This window comes from Chiloscyllium plagiosum, unplaced genomic scaffold (genome assembly GCF_037043375.1).
Source record: "Chiloscyllium plagiosum isolate Xiang-an unplaced genomic scaffold, Cpla_swu_hap1 HiC_scaffold_10, whole genome shotgun sequence".
Classification (NCBI taxonomy): Eukaryota; Metazoa; Chordata; class Chondrichthyes; order Orectolobiformes; family Hemiscylliidae; genus Chiloscyllium; species Chiloscyllium plagiosum.
Window position 1 is genome coordinate 67,936,300 of NW_028270148.1, and position 12,284 is coordinate 67,948,583.

At 38.1% G+C, this 12,284-nt stretch overlaps 1 protein-coding gene across 3 annotated transcripts in view; it reads left to right on the forward strand.

Moving 5' to 3' along the window:
• Positions 1 to 3,070: 3,070 nt before the first annotated feature.
• Positions 3,071 to 12,284, forward strand: part of rel (REL proto-oncogene, NF-kB subunit) — a 54,270-nt gene continuing 45,056 nt past the window's right edge. Inside the window, exons 1-4 of one of the 3 annotated variants that reach the window (XM_043696054.2) lie at positions 3,071 to 3,223; positions 5,963 to 6,004; positions 6,136 to 6,272; positions 7,929 to 8,077. In XM_043696054.2, the coding sequence (XP_043551989.1) occupies positions 3,217 to 3,223; positions 5,963 to 6,004; positions 6,136 to 6,272; positions 7,929 to 8,077 (335 nt within the window). In that variant the 5' untranslated portion in view covers positions 3,071 to 3,216. The other 2 variants (XM_043696056.2, XM_087991413.1) reach the window with 2 other exon arrangements.

The following is a 12,284-nucleotide window of genomic DNA, read 5'->3' on the forward strand; positions in this document are numbered from 1 at the left end:
GGGATCCCACGTGAATATTTCATGCAAGGTCCTGAAAACTGTCTCTGTGATTGTGGTATATACTTTATTTACTGTTATACACTGAGAAAAATAATCAACAGTAACAAAGTAAAACATCTGTCAAACATAAATAGGTCTGTTGCCCATTATTCAAAGTGGGAATTTATTAATAGCCTTTGTTTTCTATGATCTGTTCCATCCTTGTCAACAATGTGTCTCAAGAAGTGAATAGATTCCCTGGGAAATTCACACTTGTCATTGAAGGTAAGCACTAACTAGTCTGTAATTCCTTGATTCTTCTCTTTCACCCTTCGTAAAAAGTGGAATGAAGTGCAATTATCCAATCCAGAGAGACAACTCCTGTATCTAGGAAATCACAGAATCCCTACAATGTGGAAGCAAGCTATTCGGCCCATTGAATCCACACCAACTCTCCAAACAGTACTCCAACGAGACCCACCCCCTTATTCTTTCCCTGTAACCTAGTATTTCCCATGGCTAATCCACTTAAGCTGCACATCTTTGGACTGTGGGAGGAAACCAATGCACCCATGTGGACACGGAGAGAATGTGCCAACTCCACACAGACAGTCTCCCGAGGATGAAATCAAACACCGTGCTAACTACTGAGCCAGCAAGCTGCCCAAACTCTGAAAGGTTAGAGTTAGGAGTCTACAACATGCTCCCCTATTTCCTTTAACAGCATTAGATGGAATCTGTCAGGTCATGGGGGCTTGTCACTCTTTAATTTCATTAATTTCCCCATTACCAATGTTTTACTTACGTTAAATTAATCTAGTCCCTGATCTCGATAAATTATTAATTTCCTTGGGACTTCTGGCAAGCTATCCTCCTTTTCTACTGCAAATACTAAGGAAAAGTAATGAGTCAATATGACTCTCATTTCCCAATAGTCTTTGAAAATATCCCCATTGTCAGTCTTCAGTGTGCCAACATTGCTCCTAACCAGCATTTCCCTTTATATAAACTATAAAATTTCTGCTTAGTGATTCTGATGTCCCAGTCAAGTTTCCTTTTGTAATCCCTTTCAGTAGCACTTAAAAACTGCTTTGTGGCCCTTTGCTGCTATTTGTATCCTGGTCATTTAGCACGCTATGAACTGTATTTTATATTTTCATAAGCCATTTTCTTTAGTTTTTTTGCTGCCCCTTCTCTCAGTTTTTCACAAGCTGGTTTCTTCTGTGAAATAGAGCTTTTCTCTCTCTTAGCTTTTTAGAAATCCATGCTGGCTGTCCTTAATCAAGCTGTTTTTATGTGAATATAAATTTTTTTATACCCTTAAGAAACTGGATTATAGGTTAATCTGTAGTTAGATGATTGACCTTTTTTCGATTTTTAGAACAGAGATGTTACATTTGCAATCTGTGCAAACATTCATATCCCAGGATGTTGAAAGATCAAACTCTTGGTTATTTACTCTCTATAGGTCGGTGTTCTACAATATATACTACCAAGATGTAATTTTTTAAAATTTTTAGTTCCACCATTTATTTCTGAGTTAACTATAGCCAAGGAAGTAAAACTCTGTAATTGCTATACTTTGTCTTGGTTTCTGCAGGAATATGTCAATGGGAATGAAAGTTACAAAAGAACAAATACTTATTTACTATGTCCACAAATTTCTCTCATACAGAAATAAATAGGATGTTTGTCTCTTCTACCATTTTATTTTTAATTTGTTTAGAATCCTCTTTACTATTTCCCTTTGGTATTCTTCCACTCTTTCTTCATACTTTGTCTCAGTCATTTTAATGATTTTTGCTTTGCCTCAATATTTTCAGTAGCCTGCTTAATTTTCCATTGTTTTTAGTCCTTGATTTATCAAGTCTCATGTTAAAGTTCCTTCTGCATCCAAAGAACTTTGATACACTTCTTTTACTTCTTGTCAAAATATCCTAAGCATTTTCTGACTGAATACTTCTGTTTGTTTGTTTGTTTGTTGACTACTTAATCTGACAAATTTTCCTTCAAGTTCATTTATTTCCTTGTCTTTTGCATTAACTATATGTCTCATCATCAACACACAGCAATGCCAATGTAACGTGTGAAAAGAACAGAGAAAAAGGCTAGTAGTCTAGTCCAAGAGAGAGAATGTCAGCTCAAGCAGACCTGTTAGCCCATTGTTGAATGAGTTAAAATTAACAATTTCTCCTATTTATAACTTATTATGATAATAGCTGAGGACCAAGGGATTGTCTTTTTTTTTGGCAGTGACATCTGTCTAAATGTGGTAGAATGGCTACTCTGTGATTACTCTCCTATTCTTTATATATGTAAATAGAATATACATATATACACATTACTGTAGAACAACAGGATCCTATTTCCTAGCCTGTTATCAAATCTTGACTCTCCCACAAATTTTACTTCTGCACTGTCTATCTCACCCCACTTCTACCCAAAGTCTACCTCACCCCACTTCAATACTACCCTTGCGTAACATATGTAACAGATCTGAACTGTCTTACTAAACTGATTTCCGTTTACCATGGCCTTATTTCTTAACCCTTTGCCTTCTGCCTCTTTGAGAATGCCAGCTTCTCCGGTCCTAATTGTTTTCTTTTCAACATAAACACAGAGTCACTGTGCATATCAATTCTTCACCAGGATAGTGTCCACATGCTTATTACTAGTCTCCATCCATCACTATCACAAAAGCAAAATACAGTGGATGCTGATCTGAAATAAAATTACATAATGTTGAGAAGCCCAGCAGGTTAGCCAGAAAGGCCATAGACCTGAAATATTATTTGTTTCTCTGTCAACGGATGCTGCCAGACATTTTGAATATTTCCAGGACTTTCAATTTTGACTCCATCCTACAATGACGTCCTCTGTTCAGCCGAGAGTCCTCTTACTTTGAATCACTTTCCTTTAATTCCAATTACTATGGGAAATCATATGTACTTCGGCTTTGCGTGTCTTTGTGGAACTTCGTAATTCTGCTTCTTTATTTGTGACCTATACACAACCATGAGGCGAACAAACGTTCTCATTCTTTATTGGACACAGCCTGATAACCAGTAACATTGCGATTTGCATTACGGAGTTTCTGCGGAGGGGGGAAATTCCCTGCCAAAATTTATTACAATCTCACAGTGACTTTTCCAGTTTTGTCACCAGTGCGTTTAAGAGTGAGGACATCAGTTACATGTCGGAATAATTCTTTTGGTTATAAAAGCGAGATAAACCGCCATGGATGGTGAGTTGTTATTAATCAAATATTGAGATAGGTATGTTTTGAGCTGATGAAAATAAACCGAAATGCGCCATGAATCCAGATTTCCAGCGTCAGCGCACTTTTTTTTGTGTCAGTGGCAGAGATACGTTTGGCCATTTCAGAATACTTTTATTTCTGAACCTCTTTTCGTGAGCATAAAAATTCGAAGGGTTACGTTGCTCGTGAGGTTTTTTAAAAAAAATTAGACGATTTATTCATTTTCAATTTCGAAGTAATCATTCAGATAAAAACCTTTTTCGAGATCACACTGATCCATTGCGTTTGACTTTTTTTTTGCTCTGACATTGTTTTGACTTCCGCTCTGGCGTCTGTTTTTGGTCGAGGGAGTTTGTACAAACTTTCAGCGAACGTTGTGAAGCGGCCGGAGGCAGACGGCTCATAGGAGACCGTCACAAAAGTGAGCCGCCATTAATGCCTTTTAATGTCACAAACAGTAGGTAGAAAGTTGACTTTATTGGTACATTTTTCAGTGTTAAATTTGTGGGTCGAGGACGTTATTTATCATTCCGATAACTGCCCCCACATTTCTGTGGCAGTTCGTGAGAGTATAGTCCTGTTGACTGTAAAGTCGCTGCATTACTTCCTAACTCAATGAATAAGTTTCTAATGAAAGTAAAATGTGAATTGAAAGAGACATCTATGTTGCCATCCATAAAAATGTCTGAAACTATAGATGAGATATTTGGCGAAACTATCGTGGGCGGTACTGAGAACCAAGCGACCAAAAAACTTCCCTTTAGACCACCAACTTAAATCTGGGGAAAGTGGGCGTAGCCTTATTCTGAAGAATGAAAGACTACCCAGTAGACATGGGGGTAATCGGTGCAATTTATTGACAGACTGGTTCTCTGTAATGGGACATTCCTAAAGAAGTTAGTGTTGTGACTATGTATTCATTGAAATAGCATTGATCCCGAGTGCTTATCATTTTAAAGTTACAGAATTCTAGCTGATGGGTCAGTAAAGTTTCATCAAATCAAAGGGGAAATTATTTTTTAGTTTGCTCCACAAAATGGTGCACTTTCATAGACGTTTCATCGGCTTCTACCAGTCAGCTTGGATTGTATTGACAGTAGATGCGTGCAGTGCCATTCCCCGAATGAGGGTAGGAAACGGAAGACAGCCATTGACTATTCATTATTTTAAATAAATTGGAACCCGTCTGTTTACATCCAGCTAGGACTAGTGATCCCTTTCCCAACCACTTCCCTGGCTACATTATAGGCAACCATTAGTCGGCGCTGAAGTACAGGACATTTGATCTATTTTCCACCGTCAAAGCAGTGGGATGGTCGTGATGATAGCAGGTGCCCGAGCGCTGCATTTGACATTCCATACACCCACTGAATTCTAATGTTACTGCTTATCTGAAATATGCTCAGTAAGACAGCCCAGTTCATCTCAGCTCGCAGAGTTAAAGCGAGACTTAGCCTCTGCACTACACTGCTGACTGTTGATATCATACGTCAAATGGGTTTTGATTCTGTTCTTTGAACTGATGGCCGATGCCTTGACTTGCTGGGCATGGGGTACTAATGTACAAAAAGATGCATTTTCCTTCTGCTCGCAAGGTTAATTTACTGATAACTGTACAAATGTATACCCTCTTTGGGAATCAGTATTGAGAATAATTTACTTTGTTAAATATTTGTACAGTTTGACATTAGATAACTGATAATTTATTTTTAAAATACTTGTGCAGTTACCAATGGATAGTAACTCATGCCCAGTAAAACTAGGAGTCAACAGTAGTTTCTAAGTAAAACTGTGAAATATACCAAGTGAAACCAAATCTGCATGTCACTAGCAACAGTGTCATTTTTATGAAGTAAAACTTACTATCAATAACAATGCTCATAGTGACGCGTATTGTCTGAAAACCATTTACGATTGAGGGAATCGAGTCTGTAGCGAGTCTGACATTATCTGCTGACTTTCTGCTTAAGCTACTGCATCTCACTGTGTAACTTAATATTTGGTCCACTATATAACTTCTAACATTGTTTGTCATTTTACTCCTTAAGATATGTTGAAAATTTCACTGAATGGGCGAATAGAAGAGCAAGCCACTCTGTTTGCTTGAGTGGTCTGCACAAAATAACATTCTTTAACTATGACTAAAAAGTAGTCTTTTGTTTTAAAGGATGAAATTTTGTAGAGGCCAGATATAACCAACCAGCTGTTTTTGTAAAATGTTTTTCTAACTTGATCAATTATTGAATATTCAAATATATTACACAACCACAATGTGATGATCTTGCTGAATAGGTTGAGTTCAGTTTGTGAAAAAGAATCTACAAAGTTATATTTCCAGTGTATGTAAAATACCTTTTATTAAAAAATGGCGTGAGGGAAATTATTTTTGTTTTTAGTGGGTGCAGTTAGCAGGACCTGCTTCACTTCTGGTTCAATGCACGCCCACCATTAAGTTGTGGGTGTAACTTAAATGACCTTTACTTTTATACATGTGTAGTTTCCTGGTGACCTCGTCAGAGGGCAACACCAACTCTCAGTTTAGGTCTTCAATACCTTCATCTAACCGCACATTTTAATTTGCTTACATAGAAATATTTTCACATTTGAGAAAATCTAATCTTAACTCAGCTATATTAGGAACTGCTTGCTTTTCTTAAGTAGGGAGTTTTTTTTAACTTAATTGATAAATAAGCAATGCTTACTTATGGAATCCTAATTTTACAGTGCAAAGTCACCTGCCTGCTATGTCAAGGCTTGCCCTTCAAGGTAAGAGACTTCTCTACATTTTCATCTAGACACCTTTATCTCTATGTTGTCCATCAATTTGTGTGACTGATGTGTTACAGTGCACTTTACTGTCATTGCATGTTGCTTTAATTGTTTTATTTAAATTTTAGGGGAACCTTATGTCGAAATTGTTGAGCAGCCCAAGCAACGTGGTATGCGTTTCCGATATAAGTGTGAAGGACGATCAGCTGGCAGCATTCCTGGGAAGAACAGCACAGATAACAATAGAACATACCCTTCAATACAGGTATAATATTATAAATAAGTGGAGGTTTTAAGCTTTCTGTGAAAGTACATTTAATTTCTTGCAAAATCCTTTTGAAGTGATGTAAAAACAGCATGTAAATATCAATGGGAATGAAAGTTTTTCTTTAATGCAAAAGAAAATCCTGTTTCTATGTCACAAGATTTCAGAAGTTTTGTGAACAGTTTCCTCTTAATCAATTTTTAATCAAAAAGCATGAATGAAGTAGCTCTCAACAAAAGAAGTGTCTTTTACTCTGTGATGCAGAACATGGTACTTTACTGCTGTGTAATTTGCTTTTAAGTAGAATAACCCGTAAATCACAATAATCTGTATCGAACATCTTGCTGGATGTTTCTGCCTAATTCAGTTGGGAATAGGAACTCATTATTACAGACAGGTTTCACTCAGTTTGGACATAATGCCCTATATAATTATGATGTGCTATACAATCACACCCTTTATTGATTGCGGTAATTCATCTGCTTGTCAAAAGCAACACTTAATATGTTGGGGAAATAAATGAACTTATCATAATTATTTGTTTATTATTATGAATTTGAAAGAAAAACATAATGAAACAACTAAGATGCCAAAATTATCATCACTTGGTGTTCCCAATGAGCTTAACCAAGTGATGCACTTGGTTTTCAGCAACACTTCTTTAATCCATTCAGTGCACTCTGAAATCTCTCACTGTTCTTGATGCCTTGCTCAGTTTCTTGCTACTTTTGGTAATTAATTTAGAGCCAGTCTCCTCCAGGTTAGCTTTGAGAAAATATACTTTTAAATTGGTTGTGAATGAAATTGTAGATAGCTGGTAGGTTATAACCTATTAAAAATGAACACATTTGTCTTTGAGAAACCATAATCATCTCAGAGCCAGACCTCTTAACATTATATTCACAATACAGGCATGTATATGCAAATGTTTCTACTTTAATAAAATTAAACTGTTATATGATTAGATTCCCTATGCCCAACAAGTCCACACCGACCATCCAAAGAGTAACCCACCTAGACCCATTCACCTACCCTATATTTACCTCTGACTAATGCATCTAACAATTTAGCATGGCCAATTCACCTAGCCTGCATATCTTTGGATTGTGGGAGGAAACCGGAGCACCCAGAGGAAACCCATGCAGACACAGGGAGAATGTGAAAACTCCACACAGACAGTCGCCCAAGACGGGAATCAAACTGTGGTTCCTGGCACTGTGAGGCAGTGTGCTAAGTACTGTGCTGCCCATGTTATGTTAAACTTTGTAACAAATCTATCAAAATTAACATTGAATTTCAAGGAAGTAGGGTATACCAATTATTTTTTCCCAGCTGTGTCAGCATTCAAAGGAGAAAAAAGTATTTCAGAATCAGACTAAACTCTACCCTCTCCAGGAATGGACAACATTCCAGTATATCAGCTGTGCTCATGTTACTCTCTCTGTACCATGTTTTCCCTCATATAGTACCATTTATATGAATGGGTCTGTTTACCAGATAGAGATCTTTTGAGTTAGATTTAGCAAGCTTGAGTAATGAAAAGACAATATTTAAACAAAATGCTGTGTACTTAGTAAATTTGTTTACATATTTTTAAAGTTTGCTTCCTTTTTATAACGACTTAGTTCTGATCTGTGTGTTCTTTTAACCATGCAGGTTGCTAACTATTTTGGAAGAGGGAGAGTTTTAGTCACTTTAGTTACAAAAATGGAACCCTTCAAGCCCCATCCACATGACTTGGTTGGGAAAGACTGTAAAGATGGGTTCTATGAAGCTGATTTTGGCCCAGATCGTAGAATTATTTGGTAGGTATTCAAGTTTAAGCTGACACATTTCATTTCTGTGTCATTTTGTTTTAAAAGTGAAATATACATAGACATTGGTTTGATTTTTGCTTCATGGCTTGGTGCTCTACTCAATTAGTTGAGGCATCATATTTTAGGTTGCCATCAACAGCAAAACAACTTGCATTTAAGTAGCACATTTAATGTAGTAAAATGTGTAACCAAACAAAAAAAATAACAGTGCCACATAAAGTAGAAATTAGGGCAGGTGATAAAAAGTTCAGTGATAAAAGATTAATGTTTTGGTAATGAAAACACAGAGGTTTGGGGAGGGAATTCCAGAGTTTAGCATCTAAACAGCTGAAGATAATGGGGTGGACAAAGTGGAGGGATATATAAGAGGCCAGAGTTTGAAGAATGAAAATTTCTCAAGGTCTTGGGAGAAGTTACAGAATTAAAGGAATGAGGCCGTGGAAGGATTTGAACACAAAGGTGAGAAGTTTTAAAGTAAGTAGCTGTTAGACTAAGTAAATGGAATGTAAGATAGTGCAGTTTTGACAGTTGTTAAGTTCATGGAGATGGAGGATAGAAAACTAGAGGCCACAAGTGAAATCTGAAGGTATTAAAAGCATTGATGGGAGCAAATATTAGTCAACCGATAAATTTGTCGAATATCAAATAGTGTTAAAGGTTTAGATGGAGAGGAATTTGTTAAGTGAGTACAAGACAATTTTCTGATTCAGTATGTGGATATACATACTAGAGAAGATGCAAAACTTGGCCTACTATTGAGAAATAAGGCAGGGCAGATGACTGAGTTGTCAGTGGGGGAGCACTTTGGGGCCCAGCAACCATAATTCTTTTAGTTTTAAAACAGTGATGAAAAAGGATAGATCAGATCTAAAAGTTGAAGTTTTAAATTGGAGAAAGGCAAATTTTGACGGTATTAGGCAAGAACCTTCGAAAGCTGATTGGAGGCAGATGTTCGCAGGTAAAGCGACGGCTAGAAAATGGGAAGCCTTCAGACATAACAAGAATCCAGAGAAAGTATATTCCTATCGGGGTGAAAGGAAAGGCTGGTAGGTATAGAGAATGCTGGATGACTAAAGCAATTGAGGGTTTGGTTAAGAAAAAGAAGGAAGCATATGTAAGGTATAGACAGGATAGATCGAGTGAATCCTTCGAAGAGTATGAAGGCAATAGGAGTATACTTAAGAGGGAAATCAGGAGGGCAAAACGGGGACATGAGATAGCTTTGGCAAATAGAATTAAGGAGAATCCAAAGGGTTTTTACAAATACGTTAAGGATAAAAGGGTAAACTAGGGAGTGAATAGGGCCCCTCAAAGATCAGCAAGGCGGCCTTTGTGTGGAGCTGCAGAAAATGGGTGAGATACTAAATGAATATTTTGCATGAGTATATACTGTGGAAAAGGATATGAAAGATATAGACTGTAGGGAAATAGATGGTGACATCTTGCAAAATGTCCAGATTACTGAGGAGGAAGTGCTGGATGTCTCGAAATGGGTAAAGGTGGATAAATCCCCAGGACCTGATCAGGTGTACCTGAGAACTCTGTGGGAAGCTAGAGAAGTGATTGCTGGGCCACTTGCTGAGATATTTGTATCATCAATAGTCGCAGGTGAGGTGCAAGAAGACTGGAGGTTGACGGTAAGGACAAGCCAGTGAACTATAGAACGGTGAGCCTGACCTCGGTGATGGGCAAGTTGTTGGAGGGAATCCTGAGTGACAGGATGTACATGTATTTGGAAAGGCAAGGACTGACTAGGGATAGTCAACATGGCTTTGTGCATGGGAAATCATGTCTCACAAACTTAATTGAATTTTTTGAAGAAGTAACAAAGAATATTGATGAGGGCAGAGTAGTAGATGTGATCTACATGGACTTCAGTAAGGCGTTCGATAAGGTTCCCCATGGGAGACTGGTTAGCAAGGTTAGATCTCATGGAATACAGGGAGAATTAGTCATTTGGATACAAAACTGGCTCAAAGGTAGAAGACAGAGGAGGCCTGTGACCAATGGAGTGCCACAAGGATCGGTGCTGCGTCCTCTACTTTTTGTCATTTACATAAATGATTTTGATGTGAGCATAAGAGGTACAGTTAATAAGTTTGCAGATGACACCAAAATTGGAGGTGTAGTGGACAGCGAAGAGGGGTTACCTCTGATTACAACAGGGTGTGGACCAGATGGGCCAATGGGCTGAGAAGTGGCAGATGGAGTTTAATTCAGATAAATGCGAGGTGCTGCATTTTGGGAAAGCAAATCTTAGCAGGGCCTATACACTTAATGGTAAGGCCCTAGGGAGTGTTGCTGAACAAAGAGACCTTGGAGTGCAGGTTCATAGCTCTTTGAAAGTGGAGTCGCAGGTAGATAGGATAGTGAAGAAGGTTTGCTAAGCTTTCCTTTATTGGTTAGAATATTGAGTACAGGAGTTGGGAGGTCATGTTGCGGCTGTACAGGACATTGGTTAGGCCATTGTTGGAATATTGCGTGCAACTCTGGTCTCCTTCCTATCGGAAAGATGTTGTGAAACTTGAAAGGGTTCAGAAAAGATTTACAAGGATGTTGTCACGGTTGGAGGATTTGAGCTATAGGGAGAGGCTGAACAGGCTGGGGCTGTTTTCCCTGGAGTGTCGGAGGCTGAGGGGTGACCTTTATCGAGATTTACAAAGTTATGAGGGGCATGGATAGGGTAAGTAGGCAAAGTCTTTTCCCTGGGGTCAGGGAGCCCAGAACTAGAGGGCATAGGTTTAGGGTGAGAGGGGAAAGATATAATAGAGACCTAAGGGGCAGAGGGTGGTATGTGTATGGAATGAGCTGCCAGAGGAATTGGTGGAGGCTGGTACAATTGCAACATTTAAGAGGCATTTGGATAGGTATATGAATAGGAAGGGTTTGGAGGGATATGGGCTGGGTGCTGGCAGGTGGGACTAGATTGGGTTAGGATATTTGGTCGGCATGGACAGGTTGGACCGAAGGGTCTGTTTCCGTGCTGTACATCTCTATGATTCTATCTATGTACCATATCTCTTTAATACTATTTGTTATTTAGTGAAGCAAAATTCTAATAATACTTATAAAGTCATAGAGATAAAGTCAAAAAGATTTGCTTATTTTCCCTACCCACGCCCCTCATGATTTTGTAAACCTCCATAAGGTCACCCCCTCAGCCTCTGATGCTCCATGGAAACGGCCCCAGCCTATTCAGCCTCTCCCCATAACTCAAACCCTCCAACCCTGGCAACATCCTCGTAAATGTTTTCTGAACCCTTTCAAGTTTCACAGCATCCTATCTCCACAATAAATTATTTTTCCTTATTGTGGTTATGGGGGATATTTAGCCTAAGTATCTGCTACAGGTTGATAGTTAAAGCCCTTGAAAATCTCAGTGCAAGCATAACATGATATGAAATAAATAGTGTAAGATTTTAAAGTAGGAAACGTGACTGTGAGTTAACTTTAACATTGTCTATCAGTGATGGGTTGTCTGGATTTAATTTGATGAACTTTGCTTGTTTTCCTTTGACCAGTTAATATCAGCATTGATATTTCAATTTTTTGTTCATGGGAAGATGTTTAGCATATTGTCCTTTTGGATCTCGTTTCTTGATTTAAAACCTCCCAAACTAATTGACAAGAAGGTTTCTTTCTGGACATTAGAGTTCTTTTTAGAAAAGGGGCAGTCTCAACCCACTTCTCAGCATTATCCACTGGTTCCAGTTTGGCGTTATAGTTAACTATGACTTAGTAGCAAGCTCCCTGCTGAATCAGTAGCTTCTAGGTTCAAACTTCACTCCAGAGATTTCAACACTTAATGCTAAACTGTTATCAGTACCGTACTTGGAGTGTGTTGTGATGTCATGTGCCATCTTCCACTTGAATGCTTATTTTGAAAGTCTTGTCTCTTAATGGATGTTAACAATTTTAAAAAAGTGGAATTGTGTGGGTATCCCAATCAACATTTATCCTCGAATGCAGTCCTAAAACAGATTATTTATTAATTTATTGCACTGCTGTTTCTTCAAGATTTTCTATACTTGCCAGATTCTAATGGTCACTCTTTTTCAAGTGTGCTTCATTGTCCCAAAACATTCTAGCCACTCTTGAGGTTGCAATCTTGTTTTTTTTTTCTCTCCCTTAAATTGTCAGTTTACCTGAGGTGACATAAAAATAGCTAATGTGGGAGTTTGCAACATTTTATGAT